At 41.1% G+C, this 19306-nt stretch overlaps 1 protein-coding gene across 10 annotated transcripts in view; it reads right to left on the bottom strand.

Moving 5' to 3' along the window:
- The window catches only part of LOC119706739 (katanin interacting protein), a 57070-nt gene that overhangs the window by 20529 nt on the left and 17235 nt on the right, over positions 1-19306 (bottom strand). For all 10 annotated transcript variants that reach the window (XM_038150698.1, XM_038150706.1, XM_038150704.1 and 7 more), the window contains 6 exons: positions 19146-19260; positions 18552-18758; positions 14446-14586; positions 8757-9648; positions 3761-4489; positions 2780-2988 (listed from right to left, as the gene is read on the bottom strand). In XM_038150698.1, the coding sequence (XP_038006626.1) occupies positions 2780-2988; positions 3761-4489; positions 8757-9648; positions 14446-14586; positions 18552-18758; positions 19146-19260 (2293 nt within the window). The remainder of the gene's footprint in view (positions 1-2779; positions 2989-3760; positions 4490-8756; positions 9649-14445; positions 14587-18551; positions 18759-19145; positions 19261-19306) is intronic.

Here is a 19306-nt window from a genome sequence, read left to right as displayed (position 1 = left end):
AGAAGTCCAGACTCTTTCTCTTTAATTCATCATTAGAAATAAACTTCCTGTCAGCCACAATACATCAAAAGGATCTACACTGTGCCTAAGTGAAATAAATAAAGACTTGTCAACACTTGTCTCCTTGTTCCATTAGATCCCTGCAATTTAACCACTGATCCCCAGGATCTCATGGGCTCCCAGACTGCAATATCCTTCATGTGGCAGCAAATGTCCCTGGGGGAATCGAGGTAATTCAGGTGAGACTGAACAGGAAATGGGCTCTGAAATAAACCCACAGAATCTACACAGGGGAAAATCCCTCCCACTGGGGATGCCTCTCTCACAAGCCGGTTCTGTTCCTCACAACAATTCTAAAACACCAGCCTGGGAATTAAAATTTGCAACTTTACTGAAAATCAAAACCCATGGACACTGGGTTTACTGATTGCAAAATAATGCTCTCCCTAGCAGTGCATAAACCATTTGTGCCAAGGCACCTTACCACCTCTTTTCTCCCTTCCTTATCCACTCAGATCCCTTCCTGATGATTCCATTCCACTGATGCCAAATATATTTTCTTTAAGATATGGTCTCATTTTCTACTATTTTAACTACTTCTGCTAGTGGGCATTGTCCTAGCTGTTTTCTTAGATTTTTATGGCTAAAACAAAACGCCACCATAATACAGGAGTTATTGGAAAAGCAATAAAAAGTAGAAAGTATTACCATGATCTTACACCTGACCAAATGTTCAACACCTTCCTAGGAGCAACCATTCTGGAAAAGATTTAGAAGACTAACACAGGGGTATTAATCTTTTGAGTGGCTTGCAGAAGGGAGTGTGGAATAATTGTTTTGTTTCTTCCAACACAAAACCTAGAGAACATTAAATGAAGCTGGCAACAAACAGGAGGAGGTTGTTTGTGCCATGCAGGTTCAGCTGGGAAATTTGCCACGGAGCCCTGTAAATTTTAAAAGTGCACGTGGGTTCAAAAAGCCGGCGGATGAATTAATGCAATAAAAATCTGCGGCAGGATATTAAACACAGAGGTTAAGTTAAAAAGTCCTTGTGAGACACATTTCTAAGGGCTGAATGAGTGTTTCAGAGAAACAGCACAGTGTGTTTGTGCTGTTCTTTCTTTCTGTCTCAGCAGCCACTACTGGCCCCCGAGCTGAATCAAGTGCAGTAGTCACAGGTCTGATCTGCTATAAAATCAACATGTTAAGGATTCCTGAATTCATGGACAGACAGAGGGCCATGGATAACACTGACAGAAAAGTAAGACACTTCTGTAAGAGCTTTTGGAAAGTTTTTAGCAAAACACACCATTTCATATACTGAATGTGCAACAGGGAATAAAGAGGAATGAACAACAGCAGGGCTGCTCAAACTGGTCAATACTGGTCTGACAACATTAGGCTGGGGAAGACAAATTGTGCAGAGGATCTGGATCATTCTGGTAGCATAAACATCCCCCTACAGAAATCCTGATGGTACCAGCAAACAGCCAGTGACAGGGAGATCAATGGCTCAGTCACAACAGCTTTTGTTACTCCACCGCTGATACAGCAGTTTCAGAGGGACAACAGGGTGTGAAGGACATCAGAGCTGAGCAGCAAAATGAAAGGCAGGGCCTGTCTGAGCAAGGTCCTGACAGTCCAGGGCCAAGCTTCTGCCATGGAAGCCGTCCTGGTGAATGCTCACAATAAACAGGTGATCAGGAAAAGAAAGTTCAGCTTCAGTTTGTCTTCATGAAACCCTGCACTGTGCAAGGTTCTGAGCAGTTTCAGCCACTGCATGCAAAGATGGGATCAAAATTACTGCAGAAATCCAAGGGTTAAAGCCACTGACTCATGGTCTTACCAGTGAGACCAAATTCCAGCACCACTGGATCTCCTTTTGTCTTGTGAGCCACAAGAAAAAGAGAAGACAGAAGGGGAAGGTTTGGCAACCACAGGAGGCTCATTGGGAACCATACATCCCTGGGAAGAGCTTGGCTGGAGCCCCTGGAATTTGGATTGATTCAGCTTTGGATCTCCTGACAGACTCACAGGAGTGTGAACCCAAGAAAAAGACAACCTCACTGATGCAACAGAGGGTGCTCAGGAAGATTCAAATTTTAAGGAAAACAGGTCAAAGACTGCCACACACCATCTTGAGAAAATGGTGGATATTGGATCCTGTGGATATTGGATCCTGTGGGATCTTTGCTGAAACACTGGACTGCTGGGCTGGAATGGCATAAGGCAAGAGCTCAAGTGCTTGGAAATACAGCCTTCCTCCAAGGAGTGAAATACCTTCAGCATGGACTAGAAAAGAGGAGTTTTTATGATGCAAAATGCACCCAAACCTGTGATAAAGCTAGTTAAAAAAAAAAAAAAAAGAAAAAGAGGAAAAATAAGGGGAGGGTTGAGAGGAAGAGACCCTTCTTGTTTAACATCCTTGATTTGTGGAGGAAGAAACCAACAATATGGAAAAATCTTTGGTTTGGAGTGCCAGGGAGCACAGCTACTCATTACAGGAGTAGCTGTGTAGGAAAAATCACTGAAACCTCCAAGTAAGAACCTCCAAGTAAGTAAAGAAGTAGGCTTATTAATTAATCAGGGAAACCACAATTTGGAGGACCTTTAGGGCTTTAAAAAAAATAGCATAAATTATTGATCTGGTGAAAAAATGTCTTTTAAATAGTAATAATTGTGTTAGTTCTTCTGCAGTTTTATTCCAGCCTAGAAATGTGTCTATTACTTCCATATTTCAAAGAGACATTTATAGAGCTTTAAACATAGAGGCCCCCACCTGTTGATCCTCTGTTCTCAACCCTGCTTGTGTAAAAGGTCTCTCATCTCCCTCCCTGTCTGCAGTTGTTGGCCTCTTCAGCTCTTCCTCATATCTCAGGGAGCTGGAATCTCCCATTTCTCCATCATATGTCTCATCATAGTAGTAAATGGCTTCAAGAATATCATCATCAGTAGTGAACAATATGGTATCCCCAAAGTGCTCTGGAGCTGAAGGCAACACATAGAATTAAATGGAGAAATAATGCAAAAAAGAAAATAAAGAATGAGAAAAATTATTTTTGCTCCTTCTTTGCATTTAATTTGCAGAAGTGTTTAAAGATAATATATGGCAAATTGATACTGACTGTGGCTGTAATTAGTGTTTCACTCTCAAACTTATCTTGCACAGTGGAAAATTAGAGAATTCTGATGGAAAATTAGAGAATGTCAATTCTCTAATGGATTCTCTAACACCCTGCTGGAAACTCTTGTCAAAGGACCAGGAGCTGCTCCTGAAGCTTTTGGGCTATTCAGAAACTCTCTGGACAATTTCTCTAACGGTCATTCATTTCAATAGAAATTCCATTTCTCTAATAGAAATTCAATGGAAAATTAGAGAATTCACTAAAGAATTCAGTCAGATTTCAGATACATAGAAAAGAAAATATGAAAAAAGCTTCCCAACCACCTTTTCCAAAGACCATGTATGTGAAAACAAACAAAAAGATGCAACTTTGAAATTTCTAGTGCCTATCTGATGGGATTGAAACACAGACTGGTTGCTAAGACATAGTTAAAAATGGAGATTAGCTCTGTATGCTGCTAAAATCCCCAGTATCAGTGAAGAATGCATTAATGGGCTTTGCATTATGTTTTTAAATTAAACACCAGACAAAGTGCCAGCTTGCTTTGAAGTGGAAAATGATAACAAACTAGCTAAATGTATTCTGTTTGTATTGTACTGCTGTTTCCACAAAGAAAATCAGGAATGATAGCCTACCTCCAGACAAGGTTCCTGAGGCTTTGGCAATCTCTCCTTTAAAGATGCACTGCTCATCCAGCACCATGATGATGTCTTTCACACCTCGGAAGGAGTGGATTCGGGATTTATTGTAATTCCAGATCCTAATCATGGCTACCTGACAGGAATCCACGAAGTCAATAAAGATGAAGTGAGGTTTTCCGGGGGTGAATGGTGCCAGCCAGAGGTGCATGTCATCCTGGGTCCGATTCACCCCGTCTATGAGGTTGGTTACTATCCTGGGATCATTTCCATAAGCTGGTAAAATATTTATGTCAGGGGGTTCAGCTGTTATTTTTGCAATATGAACAGGCTCTCCTTTAGAACTGAAAATTTCAATTCCATTAAGACCAACATAATGTCTGTCTCCCCACGTTGTTCGGATGTCTATCACCAAGTGCTGCCCATAAGGTAAAACTGGGATTTTAAAATCACTTCCATCCTGTATCTCCACAGAATTTTCTTCCTCTTGTTTCTTTGGTAGTGTTTGCAGCCCCTCTTTTCTCTGATATTCTCCAGGCCGGTTGATTTTCTGCTGATGGAGAAACTCATCAAAAATATCCCCTTGAAAATCCATGTTCGAGATCCGACCACGGTGGGAATAATTAAATTTCACCAAGGAGTTCCAGGACTCCTGCAGAGTGTGTTCTTGCTCACTGCACCACTTCATCCTAGAGGTTGCTACGTCCTTGATGGGAAAGTCGTCATCTGAAAACAACATTACAAAGGCATTTAATGTACAAACAGGGAGCAAACCACTCCAACACTGACTCTGCAGAATGATGTTGTGTCCCTCACTGGGAAATTCTCAGACAGCAGCACTTTTACTTTGCCTGTCTGTGATGAAGGCCACGTGTCCCAGTTTCCCTTCCCCACTCAAACACAATGAACAAAATCACTTTTACCTATGGAGGAGCAGAACTCCTGCCATGGTACAAACTGCAACTACATTGAGGCTGTGAATTCTTGCCTCAGTCCTTAAAGAAATTGGGATATTTGCCCAGTGATACTTATTGTGTGGCTGTTAGAGGAGTTTTAAACATCCCTCTGCATTTCTGCAGGTCTTTCATACAGCTGGAAATGGCTGAACTGGTTAATGTAAAGCATTACAGAGAAAAGCTGGTTCTTCCTCTCAAAATGAGGCACAGGTGTATAAAGAAAAGTGGTGGGAAAAGGAGCAGGTTCAGCAGACAGGGATGATGAGGTGAGCATTGCATTCTAGGCAGGTAATGTCCAAATATTTTTCCTATTTTTCAGCACGTGTGAGATACAGGAAGAGGATAATGACAAGATATCCAATGGGAATGCAACAATGGGAGAGCAACAAATCAGAGGGGCCCAGTGGGAACAAAGCATCTTCTTGTGGCTGCACTGGGGAACTGCTTCATTTCCATCTCAAAACAATTAAGAACAGATAATAACCAAGAGTTTCAATAAAGCAGTCACTCATGTATTTTCTTCAAATAAATGAAGAAAAGGAAGTGGAGTACTGAACAATTACAGGCCCGTGGGCCAGATTTTACTTCTGTACAGTGTCCTTGGGTGGATACTAAAACAAATGGTTATCAAGAATAAATGCCAATTGCTGTGAAATGCAAAACAAAATTTTCCCAAAAGACTGCTCAAGACTAACTTTTAACTGTGCTTTTGGAAATACTGGAAAGAGGCAATGTTCCTAATCTATCCATGGCAAATAATCACTTACAGTGGGGACACGTGAGATAAAATTAAGAATTTTAAAGCAGATGGGAAACTACCTGGAAAAGGGTTGTCTTCCAGAATGAAAGGCTGGAGACCAACCTGGCACTCCTCCTTACACCTCAAGGAAAAGGCAGACATGAAGGAAAGGTCTATATTTCAGAGAACATCAGACATTCTTAAATCACTGTACTGCTCACACCACTACCAGTACAGATACTGAAGAGGTGGCTGATCCCCAACAATACATCCCAGAGCCTCACAATTCACCTGGACAAGGCACTGTACAAATATTTACCCCTTGAAAATGTCAAAGCTTTAAAATTTCAGGATGAGCAGAGTACAGAGGAGTATTTAACATCCAATGACTCCCCTAATTTGGGAGGGTTTTTCCCTTTTCTTTTCAAACACAAAATACTTCCAACAGTCCAGAGGTTACAATCCTGAAGCCCCTCTAGGGCAGTGCAAGGGGAAGTTAAAAGGTTTGTGAGCTACTTTAAGGAGTGGTAACAGGAGAAGTGGAGCTCTGAAAGGAAAGCAGGGGTGGCCCAAAAGCAGACACCAATGGCTGAAGGCTTACAGGCCTTTTTTATTTTAAGAATCTAAAATGCATTATTTATAATGACACCTCAAACATCCAACTCCTCTGTGGGTTCAGGAGTGCCTTGAACCACCAATTCAGCTTCTGGTGGCGACACACACCACACACAATTCCTCTCAAAACTTTAGAAAACTACATTTTGGGGCAAGACTACATAGAAAAAAAACACCCTTCTTCTCCCTCTGTTGTGTTAATCTCTTTTTTTACTCCCTGCAGTTATAAACAGCAATCATATTTCCATGCTGCAATCACATGCTTCATTTCCCAAATCATTCTAAAAGCCCTCCTCTGTATCTGTTCCACTTGGTAATCAGCTTTCCTGAAAATGGATGATCAGAGCTGCAGTTTTCCAAGCGAGTCTCACAAGTGCCTGTGTTGAGATATTGAGGTTTCCCAAGTACCCAAAATGCCTCTGCTGATCCATCCTGGGAGTGCAGTGCTCCAATCACTGCTCACACCAGCATTTCAGTCAATCTGCCATCAGTTACTCAACCATGAGTCTTCTCTTCCTCGGTCATTTGCAATTGATGATTACTCAGCTTACAACTTAATTTTTGGTTATTAGTCCCCAGACGAGCCTGCAAGCATTCTACTGAATTGCATTCCATTGCTCCAGTCCTCAAGTTCATCGTTCTGTGCAGTTCTTCAATCTCCTTAACTCATAATAAACCAAATTATATGTTATTTGCAAATTTTATCAGCATACTCCCACCATTTCCTTCGCACATTAAACTGGTTATCAAAGAAAAATTGATGTTTTTATAGCAACATTAACTCGAGCCAAGCCTGTACGTGCTGTTACTAATTCCTGTTGTTCTTGTGAAGCATTTAGTGACCAAAGCCATGCTGTGACATCCACAGGAGCCTCTGAGCCTTCCTTTTGTCCCACCCTCCACTGCCCTTCTCTTAGCCCCAGGCCAATTAAAATCCAGCACTCTCAGGGAAACACTTAAAAGGTTTTCCTGTTGTTAAAGCTCTCTCAGCTCCATTTGAAGATGGCTTTACCCTGCACACACAGCAGAGAGAACAAAAGCTGCTGGGTGGCTGCAGTTTCCCAGGGACTAAAACACATTGGGAGCTTTAAGCACCATAGGACAACCTGCTCTGAGCAAAATCACAGAAAATTTACATTGAAAAATTATAACCCTCATCTTGTAGTTTGCATTGAAATTCCTAATTTATCTCCATTTTCACAACTGAACAGAACTTCTCAAGGTGGGATTTATTTACAGTTTTCACAACGTGAAGTTTTTCATGTAACAGATACTGTGAAATGTGAAACAGTGAATGGGCTGCAGGGAGTGGGGTGGGTGAAGGGCAGGTGGCACCTGTTCCAAACTTCCCTGTTCTTCTCTTCTTTGAGGTATAACTTCAGATACACTGATGAAATTGCTGCTGTCTCCACAGAGGGTGAGACGAAGAAAAATTCAGACATTCTAAGTTTAGAAAGAGCCATTTTACCTTTGTCTGAGAAAGCCCTGCACTACCTGCTGTAGAATTTGAGCTGGCACTCCTTCATTTAGGTGAATTTTCTGTCCCTTGTCACTCTTACTTGCATGTAAACACCCAAATTCAATATACAGCAAGATACATTTTCATGTAAATCGTTCTGATGGTCAATCACCCCCAAAATTTCCATTTGTAGTTTTGTAACATCTTATTCCGATTCTCTGGGTCTCGTTGTCCTTGTTGCTTTAACTCTTCATTTGAGACAAGATACTGAATGCTGATGCACTACAGAATGCCAAGCAAGGGCATGAAGGGTCCAAAACCCAGCACTCAGAGTGTCATGGCTTGAAAGTGAAAATGGAGGACAAACATATATCCCAAGCAATGGCAAGTTGGGTGAAAGAGCCAAAGCAGAACTTGTGGGTAAGAAATTCTACTTTTCTGTTATTTACACTTGTTAAACACAAATATATTATCTCATGCCCTGAAAATTTCCTAGCCATGGATTGCCAGATGTTGAGATGAAGAGGAACTTAGGAAGTTGCACAGTTCTCCTGCTGTTCCCTGGGGACACACTGCTGGATCCTGCCAGAGGCAGAACACAACTGCACAAAGCTGGATCCACCTCCAGCAGGAGGTCTGGGGAAGGAAGACAAGGATAATCAACAGCACAGAGCAGACAACAGCTAAATTTATTAGAAAACCCTTCATAAGTAAGCAAGATGTCTGAGGGAGAGGTCTATGAAATTATGAGTGGAGAAGAAAAATAAGGGTAATTTTCCATTCACTCTGAATAAATATATTGAGCATCTATTCTCACCAAGAAAGACACAAAGCTACTACACAAATAAACTCTGCAAATTTGGGATGTAATCTTCTTTATCTCTCTGCAGATTTTAATTGATATTAGCAAACATTTGCTGTCTACAGGACTGTCAATTTTTAGAATGTAATTTACTGAAATTTCATCTTCCAGCTGCTCCAAATAAATTAAAGGCCCCTAAACCAGAATGTGAATTTTTCTGAAGAGTGTTTCACATCAGGTGTAGGACCAGGAGACAGACTGAGTATTCTCAGGAGGAAAATATCACAAATAGCCAAACAAATATCCCCTGTCTAAACTTCCAGGAGTCTCAAGAAGTCCCTTCCACCTAAAATGAGTTTGTGCCTCTGCAAAATGGAGAACACGTCAGCACCTGGGCTAAGGTTGCTATTGTGACCTCTTACCTTTGAGAGCAGAATCATCTTCTCCAAGATTTGTAGCATTTAATCCCAGCTTTTTACCAGACATGACACTTCTCCTTCCACTCACAGGGTACTGCAAACTGCAGCAGTTTTTATTAGAAAGGGAGTCAAAAATGTCCAAGTCCACATCAGCATCCTTTCTGGTCAGCGTTTGTGATCTCCCATCTCCAGATGCATTTCTACTATTGGGTCCTCCCGGGTCATGCCTCTGACATTTGACATCCTCATTTCTCAGATCTGAGAAGTTTTTCACGATTTCATCTGGCTTTGTTTGAAATCTTGAGTTGAAATTCTGTTCTGTAGCAAGCCATGGAGGCTTCTGCCTACTGGGAGTGACTTGATTATTCCGTGTTACCTGGGAAGATGACTGTAACCAAGAAGGAATTGCCCCTGCAGAATCAGTCAGTTTTCTTCCCGTTAACCTTTCCATTTGCTCACTCAAACAAAGCTCATCATCAGACTGAACGTGCTCTGGAACTGCTGCTTCCTCCTCTTTGGAATCTTTTATACAAACTTGAGATGGGAACACTTTCAGATCATCCTCTAACTGAGACAAATTTTTCTTTGTAAAGCTGATTGAGTTCATCTTAGGCTCAAGAAGATTTTCTTCTGGCAGAGCTGTCCAGTTCAGTGAAGCACTGTTTGATTCTGAGCATTTAAAATGTAGGTCTGTTTTCTTGTCTGGGCCTGCAGGTGCATTTCCTTCTCTCCTCTCAGCTGAGAGAGATGCTGAGCTATCTGGCTTGTGATCTGTAAGGTCAATTGTGGTGTTGTGGTCAGCAAGGAGATCTCCAGAGCCTCTCTCTAATTCACCATCAAATACAAGGTTCTCATCAACATACAACTTCACCTTCTTTGCTCCAACATCAAGGTCCTACAAAAATAAAGGTACGAAGATTTCAGTCAAGCTTTCAAGCATTAGATATCACAGCTCTGGGACTCTGACATTTGAACACTTAATCAATAGACAGATGAAAACAATTAAACCCTGTGCCAGTATGTGCTTTCAACTGCTTTTTAATCTAAAGCTGAAATGACTAAGAAACACTGTGTAATAGATAAGATTTTTTTTAAAGGACAGGAAACCCTGCTAGACACTGCTATCACTTTGTCTGACAAGGTTTGATTATTTAAAAAAGCTTGAGGGAAAAAGCCTAGATTAAGTACAATTATATTTGATCAGGATATAAATTCCAGAGGAACATTTTGCTTTTCATCCCTAAGATTCACCACTTTCATGACATGTTCCACAGTGAACAACCACCCAGATCAAAGCCACCAGAGTTAAAAAAAAGAGTTACAGAGTTACAGAAACGCAGAGCTAGAAAGTACAGTGAGGGAAAAAAAAATCATCCAGTCCATCTCTTTCCACTGAAGAATGTAAAATAACCTACACCATTGTGAGGAAATCTGGTTTTAACAGTTTTCAACTAATCTGCCTTGATAGCCTATTCCAACACTTAACTAGCCTTTTAAAGAGCAGGCCTTCATCTCAGACACAATTCTGCCACTCACAACTTTATCTCTATGTTCTCCTTCTCTGTGGCACTCACCAATACCTGAATTTTTATTCCATTGAAGTTAGAACTAATGTTCTTTCTACTCTCTTCACCATTTCAATATAACCTTTTCCCCCTCTTGACAAAAATACCATTATCTTCAAAGAAAATACAGAAGATGAGACACAATCCACCTCCATTCTGTTCTCTAACTTGTCCATCTCATGGAGTCTTTCAGAGACTCTCTGTTCTTTCCTTCTTTTTGTGAAAACTAAGAAGCTTTTTGTGAAAGTAAGAAGTTTCAGTTTCATCCGTCTTTCTCATTTCCAGCCTGTCAGTTCTCCTTGAATACTGATTTTTATTTTCCTCTGCTCCCAGACTAAACCCATCACTCCTTCCCAAGCATGAAAGTCTCCGGTTCTTCACTCCTGAACACACTGTTTAAGCTTTACAAGTTTTCATAGCTTCCATCCTGTTGCCTTCCCAATAATAACATCTCTGAGGCCAAAAAATGCAATATGGATGTACCCAGAGGAAAAGCAGAAGATGCAGGCATGACAAGAAAGCTACAGGTGAGGGAGGGGAGGGGGTGCAGGAATGCAGGACACATTCCTGACAGAAAAAGATAACCTTCCCTGAGTTCCCAGTGAGCAGCTGTAAAACCAGTTTAATTGGCCATTATGGCCTGGCTGCCTGTGGAACTCCTGTAGGATCATAAAGTGCTGTATTTCTGTGCTGATGCAGTCAGCCATAAAACAGGATATTTTTTCCCCTTGAATGAGGACACTGCTAGATTGATCTAACTGGGGATCAAAACATTTCAATAATTACATCTGTTGAAAACTACCTGCATGGCTTTGCCTGGAATTATGATGGGGAAGAGAAAGACTATCAGTATGTCCCAATAATGCTATTTTTAAAATTTTTATATGTCTAAACTGCCAATATCCTCCTTAAATGCTAGAGATATTGAATATTCACAGTTGAATTTGGGATGACTGGAACATTTCTCCATAACATTCCAGCCCTACTGCTGTTAGGAACATCCAGCCCTTAGTTCTGCATTTTTACCTGGAAATAGATATAAAGTGAAGTGGAACACAAAAATAGAGATGTACATTTGAAAAGTATTTGTCAATGTCATCTTTTTAAATTAAAATCAGCAACTTCTTAAGAACAACATGTTTTGAAATTAATTCCACTGCCCTCACCAGCAGCAGAGGAGGTCAGGTAGGCAGAGAAAACACTACAAAGTGAGATAGTGGAGCTCATTCTCCCCGAAAAAGGGACAGTCAAGCCCAAAAAGGGGTCACTCACTTCAAAATTGCTTTTCCAGTCAGTGGGAGACTGTTCTCTGATGCTTTGGAATGTCTGGGATAGGTATTTTAGGAAGCAGAAAAGGTCTGAAGTGTACCAAGATGAAGCAGCCAGGTATTTCTAGGATAACAGAGACAGACTGGACTGGGGCAGGCGTTCCAAGAGCTGACAGCTCAGAGGAGCTAATGAAAATCTGCACCAAAATCCTGAGCAGACTGAGCCTCAGGGAGGAAAAATCTGAACACATCCCAAGAGACTCCAAGAACAAACATATGCAGGCACAAGACTAAGAACTGCTCTTTTTCATTCCCTCCCACCCCTCTTCTGAGTTTCCAGTTGCTTAGTGATCTGTTCTGGTGGAAAAGATTGACAGTTTAGCTTCCCCAGTACCACTGCTCAGCTCTCCTCAAGCGTGAGGAGGCTGGAAAAATCCCTTCCTCAGGAGTAATCCCACCCTGTAAACAACCACTCAGTACTTCATCCAAGGCAGGCCTTTCCATCCTGGAAGAGTAATTAAAAGGGCACAATGCCTCAGAACAAGCAAGTAGGTATGAGCATGGTCAGAAAGAAAAAAGATTTTGTGAAAATAATTCTGGTTCCTCTTGATGTTCCTTCCCAGCTTGCACCCGCAGCCCTCCCAGGGTGTCTGCTGGGACAGGGCCTCCCAAGGAGAAAATAGGGATGGTATTTCTGGCCATTTCTGTGATATTTGTGCACAAAGGACAGAGCCTAAAACCAGAGGCACTTTTCTGAGAATTCCTCCTGGACAGAGGACCTGAAATGGCTTCTGCCTGACTTTTCAGAATAGTGTGAAAAAGAAGCAGGAGAAAAGAAGTCAAGAATCAAAGAAAATACTTCTACAAAACTGATTGTGCTGGAAGAAAGTTGCTGCATCCTTGCAGGCGCCCCAGGGGTAATCCAGCACTGAAAAAAAACCCCAAGAGAATGGACAGGAACATAGGCACAGAAGGAACAAACACACAGGCAACCACCTGAAGAAGAGAACTATTTAGCTGGAGAGCACCTAAGACCTTAGTGCATTTAGGTATTGATTCCATTCCCAGTTTTGTGAAGACATACAACACACATTAGACTGGATCTTTGAAAAAGGTTTTAATAGCACCATTAACCATGCAATTTCAAGGCTGTATCAAGTAGTTACAAAATGTCTGACTGTTGCAGATAAACTGGGAAAAAGCTGGCTGCTGTCTTACAGCTGGCTCACACTTGTTCCCTTCCTGCAGACTGAAAATCACCTCCTTTTTTGGAGGTCTCATCTGAAGTAAATAAAGGCAAGATGAAGCATCCTCTGAGACCTTCCTTGTGATTCAATGAATCAAGGAATCTATGACAATGATATCATCTGACTTTTACAGCTTCCTTCAGACAAATTTTTTCTCCTTTTAGGCTCAAGTTTTGAAATTCAAATATACAAAAGTATCGGCCTGACTTAATTTTTGGCCTATTTTTGGAAGCAGTACTTGGACATCTCTCACTTACGTGGTTTTTGAGGGAAAGAAGGCAGTTAGAATGATTCCCAAAATCCACACAGAAATCTGGCTCTGGATTTACACTAGCAGGAAGAAAATTGTTCATTCATTGTATTTTGGGGTTTTATACTTCTTAGACAAAACTTCCTAATGACAAATTACAGACTTAGGCAGAACTGCTTTGTATTATTCTTTCATGTTAAGGATAATGAAACATTGCTTCAGCAAGGGTAAACTGCTGCATTTCCACCAAAATCCATAGGATTGTACTCCCAATGAATTTTACACATTGTCTAATAGCAGGTTATTAAAGAAGCAGAGCCTTGAAACACAGACAAACATCTCTGTGTTCGTCCTGCATTCTATTCACTAGGCTTGGTAACAAATCATACCATTACCTCCAAGAACAGCAGCCCTTTCGTACACTCTAATGATGATGGAACATCCTGTAGGCCACATTTTAGTGAGAAAAGCTATTAAAATTCCAGGAAAAGAAATATAAATCATGTTGTAGTAAATATGTTTTAAGCTGTCCCTTCCACGGCCATTTCTGTATGTATAAATTACCATATGTGCTTATATAAGAACACAGATGAGAGCAAAACCAGAGGGATAAAGCTTCTTATTTATAATCCAGGACAGCAAATCCTCTTTGATCCACTACCTGAGATTTTTTTTTTTTTCTTAACACTGCAGTGAACAAACAAGAATAATATTCATGGTGACATTCAAACACACAGACAAGAGACCATCTGCCATCTGCCATGATATGTCTCTCTTGTAACAGTAGATTACTGGTTTTATTATGAGCACACAGTAGTGGACTTTTTAATTGTCCCTGCCCAGGGAGGGGGGCTGGAACTGGATGATCTTTAAGGTCCTTCCAACCCAAACCATTTTATGATTCTCATTAAAGTGACAAACCCCAAACTGAGCAACAGCCAGCCTGTTTATATTTATAGACACCAGAAAACACATATTTAAACACGTATTTATTTACATTGTGATTAAACAGCTGAAAGCCCGGAATACTCAGATGCACTTACCTTTGTATCTTTATTTCTCACCACAGTAAAGGATTAATGACAGGACGACGTGCAAGCCTTTTATTAGGTCTTTAGTGGTCTTTAATAGCTTTGAAAGCAAATGCTCATTGTGCCCACGAAAACATTATCACTACACTGTTAGCACTAACAATTAAGACAAAAGCAAATTTCTCAGCAGACAGGGACACCTCACAGCTCCTGTTTTATTACAGGAAATTGTATCTGCTTTCATTTCATGCTTTTAGAAAGAAGATCACACTGAATTTCCCTAGGCAAGGCAAGAGCAAATATACAGAGGAGTTGAGAAAAGACTACTTACACTGGGAGTTGTTGTGTTGTAATTCCAGATCTTGATCTTGGATATACCAAAGTCACGTGAGCGGGTGGGATTGCGGATAACAAAGTAAAGTTGGACGGGTGGGTGGAAAGGGCACATCCAAAGGCAGCTTTCCTTGGGGAGCTAAAAACACAGACAAGCAGACTGTCACTAATACTCCTTCTCCTGGAGCAGGTGTTTTAATTAACTCCCCACCCCCCCAGCAGCGCAGGAGGCCATTAGATAAGTAAAGGTTTCATAAAATCTGCTACGTAAAGAGCAAAACCTCAGCCTCATTTCCCAGGAGTAAATCCCACTCTCCCGCCTTCCAGACAGCTCCCAACAAGCTGGCAGTGAGCTAAAGGTCAGCTGCCTGCTGTCCCAGGGAGACATCTGCACGCTCAGAGCACAGGCAGAGCAAGCCCAGTTTATTTTTATCAAATTAATCAGCTTTGCTAGCACTAGGGGGGATCACTGAGCACAATGGACATTCTACAATCATTTCACAATTTCTTTGCTTCTGGTTCGTCCTCTGAGGAGGGGAATCTTGGAGAATTTTACTTTACTGCCTGCCTCTATTTTAATCAGGCTTTGCAGAAAATCAGTTTCACTTACAGGTCTACTCCTCAGAGCTGTACTGGACTCTACACTGGAAAATTTCTAAGACATCACAGAATTCCCAACATGGATTTTACATACAACTGGCAATCAAGAGATTTTAAAGTAACAAGAAAGGCCCAATTCTGGACATTGTTAAGAACTGTTACCTCTACATGTTCAGAATGTAAGAAAAGGATATGTGGCAGCTCAGAAAGAAGGAAGTTTCAGAATCAAAATGTTGAATATTAATATATTTGATGTTCAGTGTTACCCATATGCAGGTAACATACCAGTGATCTGAAAGCAGCTGATAAATTAGTTCCCCTCCTGTTCTCAGAGACACACAGTACACAGATACACACACAGAAGATAACAAGCAGTCTTTTTCCACACCTTTCTCTCTGAAGTGAGTGTTTCAGTTTTTCCTGAAGGTGATAAGCACAGAACTTTCCTCCTGAGTCCTCTATCTGTGTGACTAACGATGGCAAGGACAGCACCCTGGAGCCTGCTCAGAGCCTCACTTCTCACCATGGTCCTCTCTCCACCTCTCCAGACTCTGATGGGTCTCTGCCCTGAGCCTCTCAAAAAGCTTTGGGAGACTGTTTCTGCTTTAACACCAGTTTGGAGCACCAACAGCCATAAGAGTGCCAGACAGGTTTTATCCTTTCTACTTAAAAAGAAAGAAGCCTCTTGACATCAAAGAAATGAAGGACAGCCCTCAAATCACTGTTAACCCAACTCCAGGGTCAACTTCAAAGCTGCATCATGTTTTTGAAGCCATAGTTTGAATAAGAACAGTTAAAAAACAATTTCCCAACTGCAGACAACATCTGATAAGCAATCCATCTGCAGACCTCTCAAGGCAGGAGCTGACTCCCCAGAAATCAATAGATTCTGGTGTGTACTGAGAGCCAGAGGTGCCTCCACAGGAGAGTACCTGATTCAGCACCAAAATGACCTGCTCCTGCTTCTCACTGGCTTCTCTGTGAAACTGCACACGATGTTCCAAAAAACAGATTTATCAGAGCCAGGCTGAGTGTTGTGTCCTGACTGAGAGGCAGCCATGGAGATCATTTTTTGTTCATCAGTGGAAATAACTGATAGGGCCGAGCTTACATAACTTCACAGGTGTTACAGTCCCCGTGAGGGTGCCAAAGATCTGACTCCAGAAATTCAAGGCACCTTGAAGGATCCATGCCAAAACTCAAGAGACTGTGGAGAGGACTCATGTGTTATCCCAAAGAGTGATGTCATGTCTTTGCCTTCACAAGAGGTACTTGAGCCTGGGGTTATTGTCTTGCAGCTGAAAAATCTAAACCAAAAATTCCTTGAACCATCAGGGTGAACCTGGTATGTTAAGGAGTCAGAATTACCTTTTTACTGGACCAAGGAAAAAGGGGAGAGTGGGAACCTTTAATCTTAAGATTTTGTGGGAGAATGGCACTGCTTCTTGTGGGACTGAAGGTGTAAATGATAGAGAGTAAATGAAGCCTCAAGCAATGTGAAGAGGAATGACACAGGTCTAAGGGTTCCCCATGGGGAAGAAACACCATCAGATATTTACCTGTCCTTGTTATCCTGAGGTTTAAAAGACCTCTGTATGTGCATAAGAACCAAAAAGGTTTGTGGAAAAAATTTCAATAAAATACCTAATTTACGACTTACTAAATATTATCACAGAATCCCAGAATGGTTTGGGTTGGAAGGGAACTTAAAAACCATCCAGTTCCACCCCCTGCGATGGGCAGGGACACCTTCCACTATCCCAGAGTGCTCCAAGCCCTGGCCAAGTTGGCCTTGGGCACTTCCAGGGATCCAGGGGCAGCCACAGCTGCTCTGGGCACCCTGTGCCAGGGCCTCACCATCCTCAAAGTAAAGAATTCCTTCCCTATTATCTAATCTAAAAAGTTGAGAGCACCAGATATCCTGCAAGGCATTATTTTCTTTTACAGTACATCACAAAATACAAGGAAGGAGGCAGTTTAAGTGCTCTTCTTAAAAGTCTGCAAGGGTAATAAATAAGCTAATAAAATAAAATCCCTCATCTTCAATAAGAGTATTCTCAAAGACAAAAGTACACCTAAATGATCAAAGATGGAAGTGCTTTAACCATGGTAAAATGAGTTTTCCACACAATAAGTTTTTATTTCAAGTTTTTGTTCTGCTGAAAATGTTCATTGCTTGGAGATTGATTAATTTATTGGGTTTTTAATGCACCCTGAAGCTTTCCTGTGTGATGTGAAATGTACACAAACTGGAAGTGCTGCTCTGCCTTCTGAAGGAATCTGCAGTTCAGGCACCCCATACCCACAGCCTAAGAGCATATTCCCTGCCCAGACTGCATCTTGGATGCAGCCTCAAGAGAGAAGATTACAGAGTCACAAATCAAGGGAATATATTAATCAATGCAATATAAAAGCTCATTTCTTAAGAATAATGAGATCTATAAATGTATGAGTAATACTGAGAGTAACAGGTTCATAATGGCTTAATGAATGTATTACTACATAATTGATAAATATCTAGAGAGTCTGAGAGTCACTACTACAACTACTGCTACTACCACTACTACTGAGTGTCAGCTGCCAGCCAGCACAGCCTAAAAAGGAAAATGGGTATTTATGAGATCCCAACTACAATTTTCAGGACACAGTATGGAAGATGCTTCAGGTAAAAATATTTAAAATATTTGGAAATAATGCTCCATAAGGAGTTTCAACTAAATTTCAAAATACTGCATATTTGTCCTCTTTCAAATCTCATCTACCTTGCAAGCAGAAAAGCACCATTAGCATTAGCACCATTAGCATGAAATGAGCTGTAATTTATGTTTTTAATAGACTAAGTCCTTCAGTATCCTCATCCACTAAAATCATCACACTAATTTTTTCCTAGAATCCTTGCTCTACAGGCCCATGAAAAACGGCACAGAGTGAATGAGCAGCACAAATGAAACTGTGCCTGTATGAAGGGCTGTGGACATTTGCTAATTCCTTCACACCAGCCACTGTCTTTTGCCCATTGTCATTAGAGAGGGAGCACCTCATATCTCCTCATCTTACTATCTCACACAAGAGCCATGGAAGATTTTTACCTGCCATATATTTTTCTTAATCTTTTGTTCAAAACTACCTACACAGTCTTATATTTCCATGATTCTTCCCTAGGTAAAAAGATAAGAAGGGAACAAGAGAAAACAGACACATTTTCTTCATAAATTTACTTAAATTTGCATTATCCATCTGAAAAAAAATAGCAGTGAAGCTCCTGTACCTTGAGACCACAAGGATTACTCCAGTTCTAAAACAAAGTTGTAGCTGAATACCAACATCTGGAACAGGAGAGCTGCATTTGTTAATAAAAAGCAATATTTGCAGGTTTTTTTTTAATTACCAGATAAGTTGTTATCCAGTCAGGTTCAAAATGTTTCTGAACAAAAAACCTGGAGACAGAGTATTACAGGAATATTATAATGAGAGATTTTAACATCCAGCACTAGGCTGTCTTACATTTGAGTTGTTATTGACCAGGCAGCACAAATCCCCTGCATTGTCAGCATTTCGAATGTCCACGTCATGAGGAGACACAAAGATCCTCTTGTTGTGGAAATCAAAGAATTCCACCTGGCTCAGGCCCACGTTTGCTGGATTCCCCCAGTTGGAAAGAAGTTCCATGGTCACATAAATGGCATCGTGTACTTCCATACTGGCTGTCATCTAGACCAAAATGAAATACGGTAAAAATATCAGTGACCAACCAATAAAATGTGAAAGAAAAGACTGTTCACACTGCAAAACTGATGGGTCAGAAGCAAAAAGATTGCAAAGTCAAGGCTATTTGGATGACATTCAATCCATCATTTTGGGTTACACCAATTCTGCCACACATCAACACTCTTAAAAAGCCTGAAGAGAAGGCAGCCAACTCTCTGTTCTTTGTCTGATTCCCCTGTCCTTCTGATGAACACTGATAAATTCTCTTTTTGCACCCTGCCATAGGTTTATTACTTGATGTAGGGCAGAACTGAGGGATACAGCTCATTCAATGCACTTTTATTTCAGTAACACTGGGAAGCACCAATTATGGTGCACATATGCACAAACCTTCTCTCTCCACATGGAATTTACTCCAGCTTTGCCACCAGCCAGGGATCTGTCACTGTCACAGGCAGCATGGCTCCCACGCTCCACAAAGGCTTTCAGGAGTCTCTTCTTCTGTCTGAAACAACATATTCTGGGTTATTTCCTCATAATTATTTTTAAGA

This window comes from Motacilla alba, chromosome 14 (assembly GCF_015832195.1).
Source record: "Motacilla alba alba isolate MOTALB_02 chromosome 14, Motacilla_alba_V1.0_pri, whole genome shotgun sequence".
NCBI lineage: Eukaryota > Metazoa > Chordata > Aves > Passeriformes > Motacillidae > Motacilla > Motacilla alba.
Note: the sequence above shows the minus strand (reverse complement) of the source record. Positions and strands in the feature narration are given on the sequence as shown.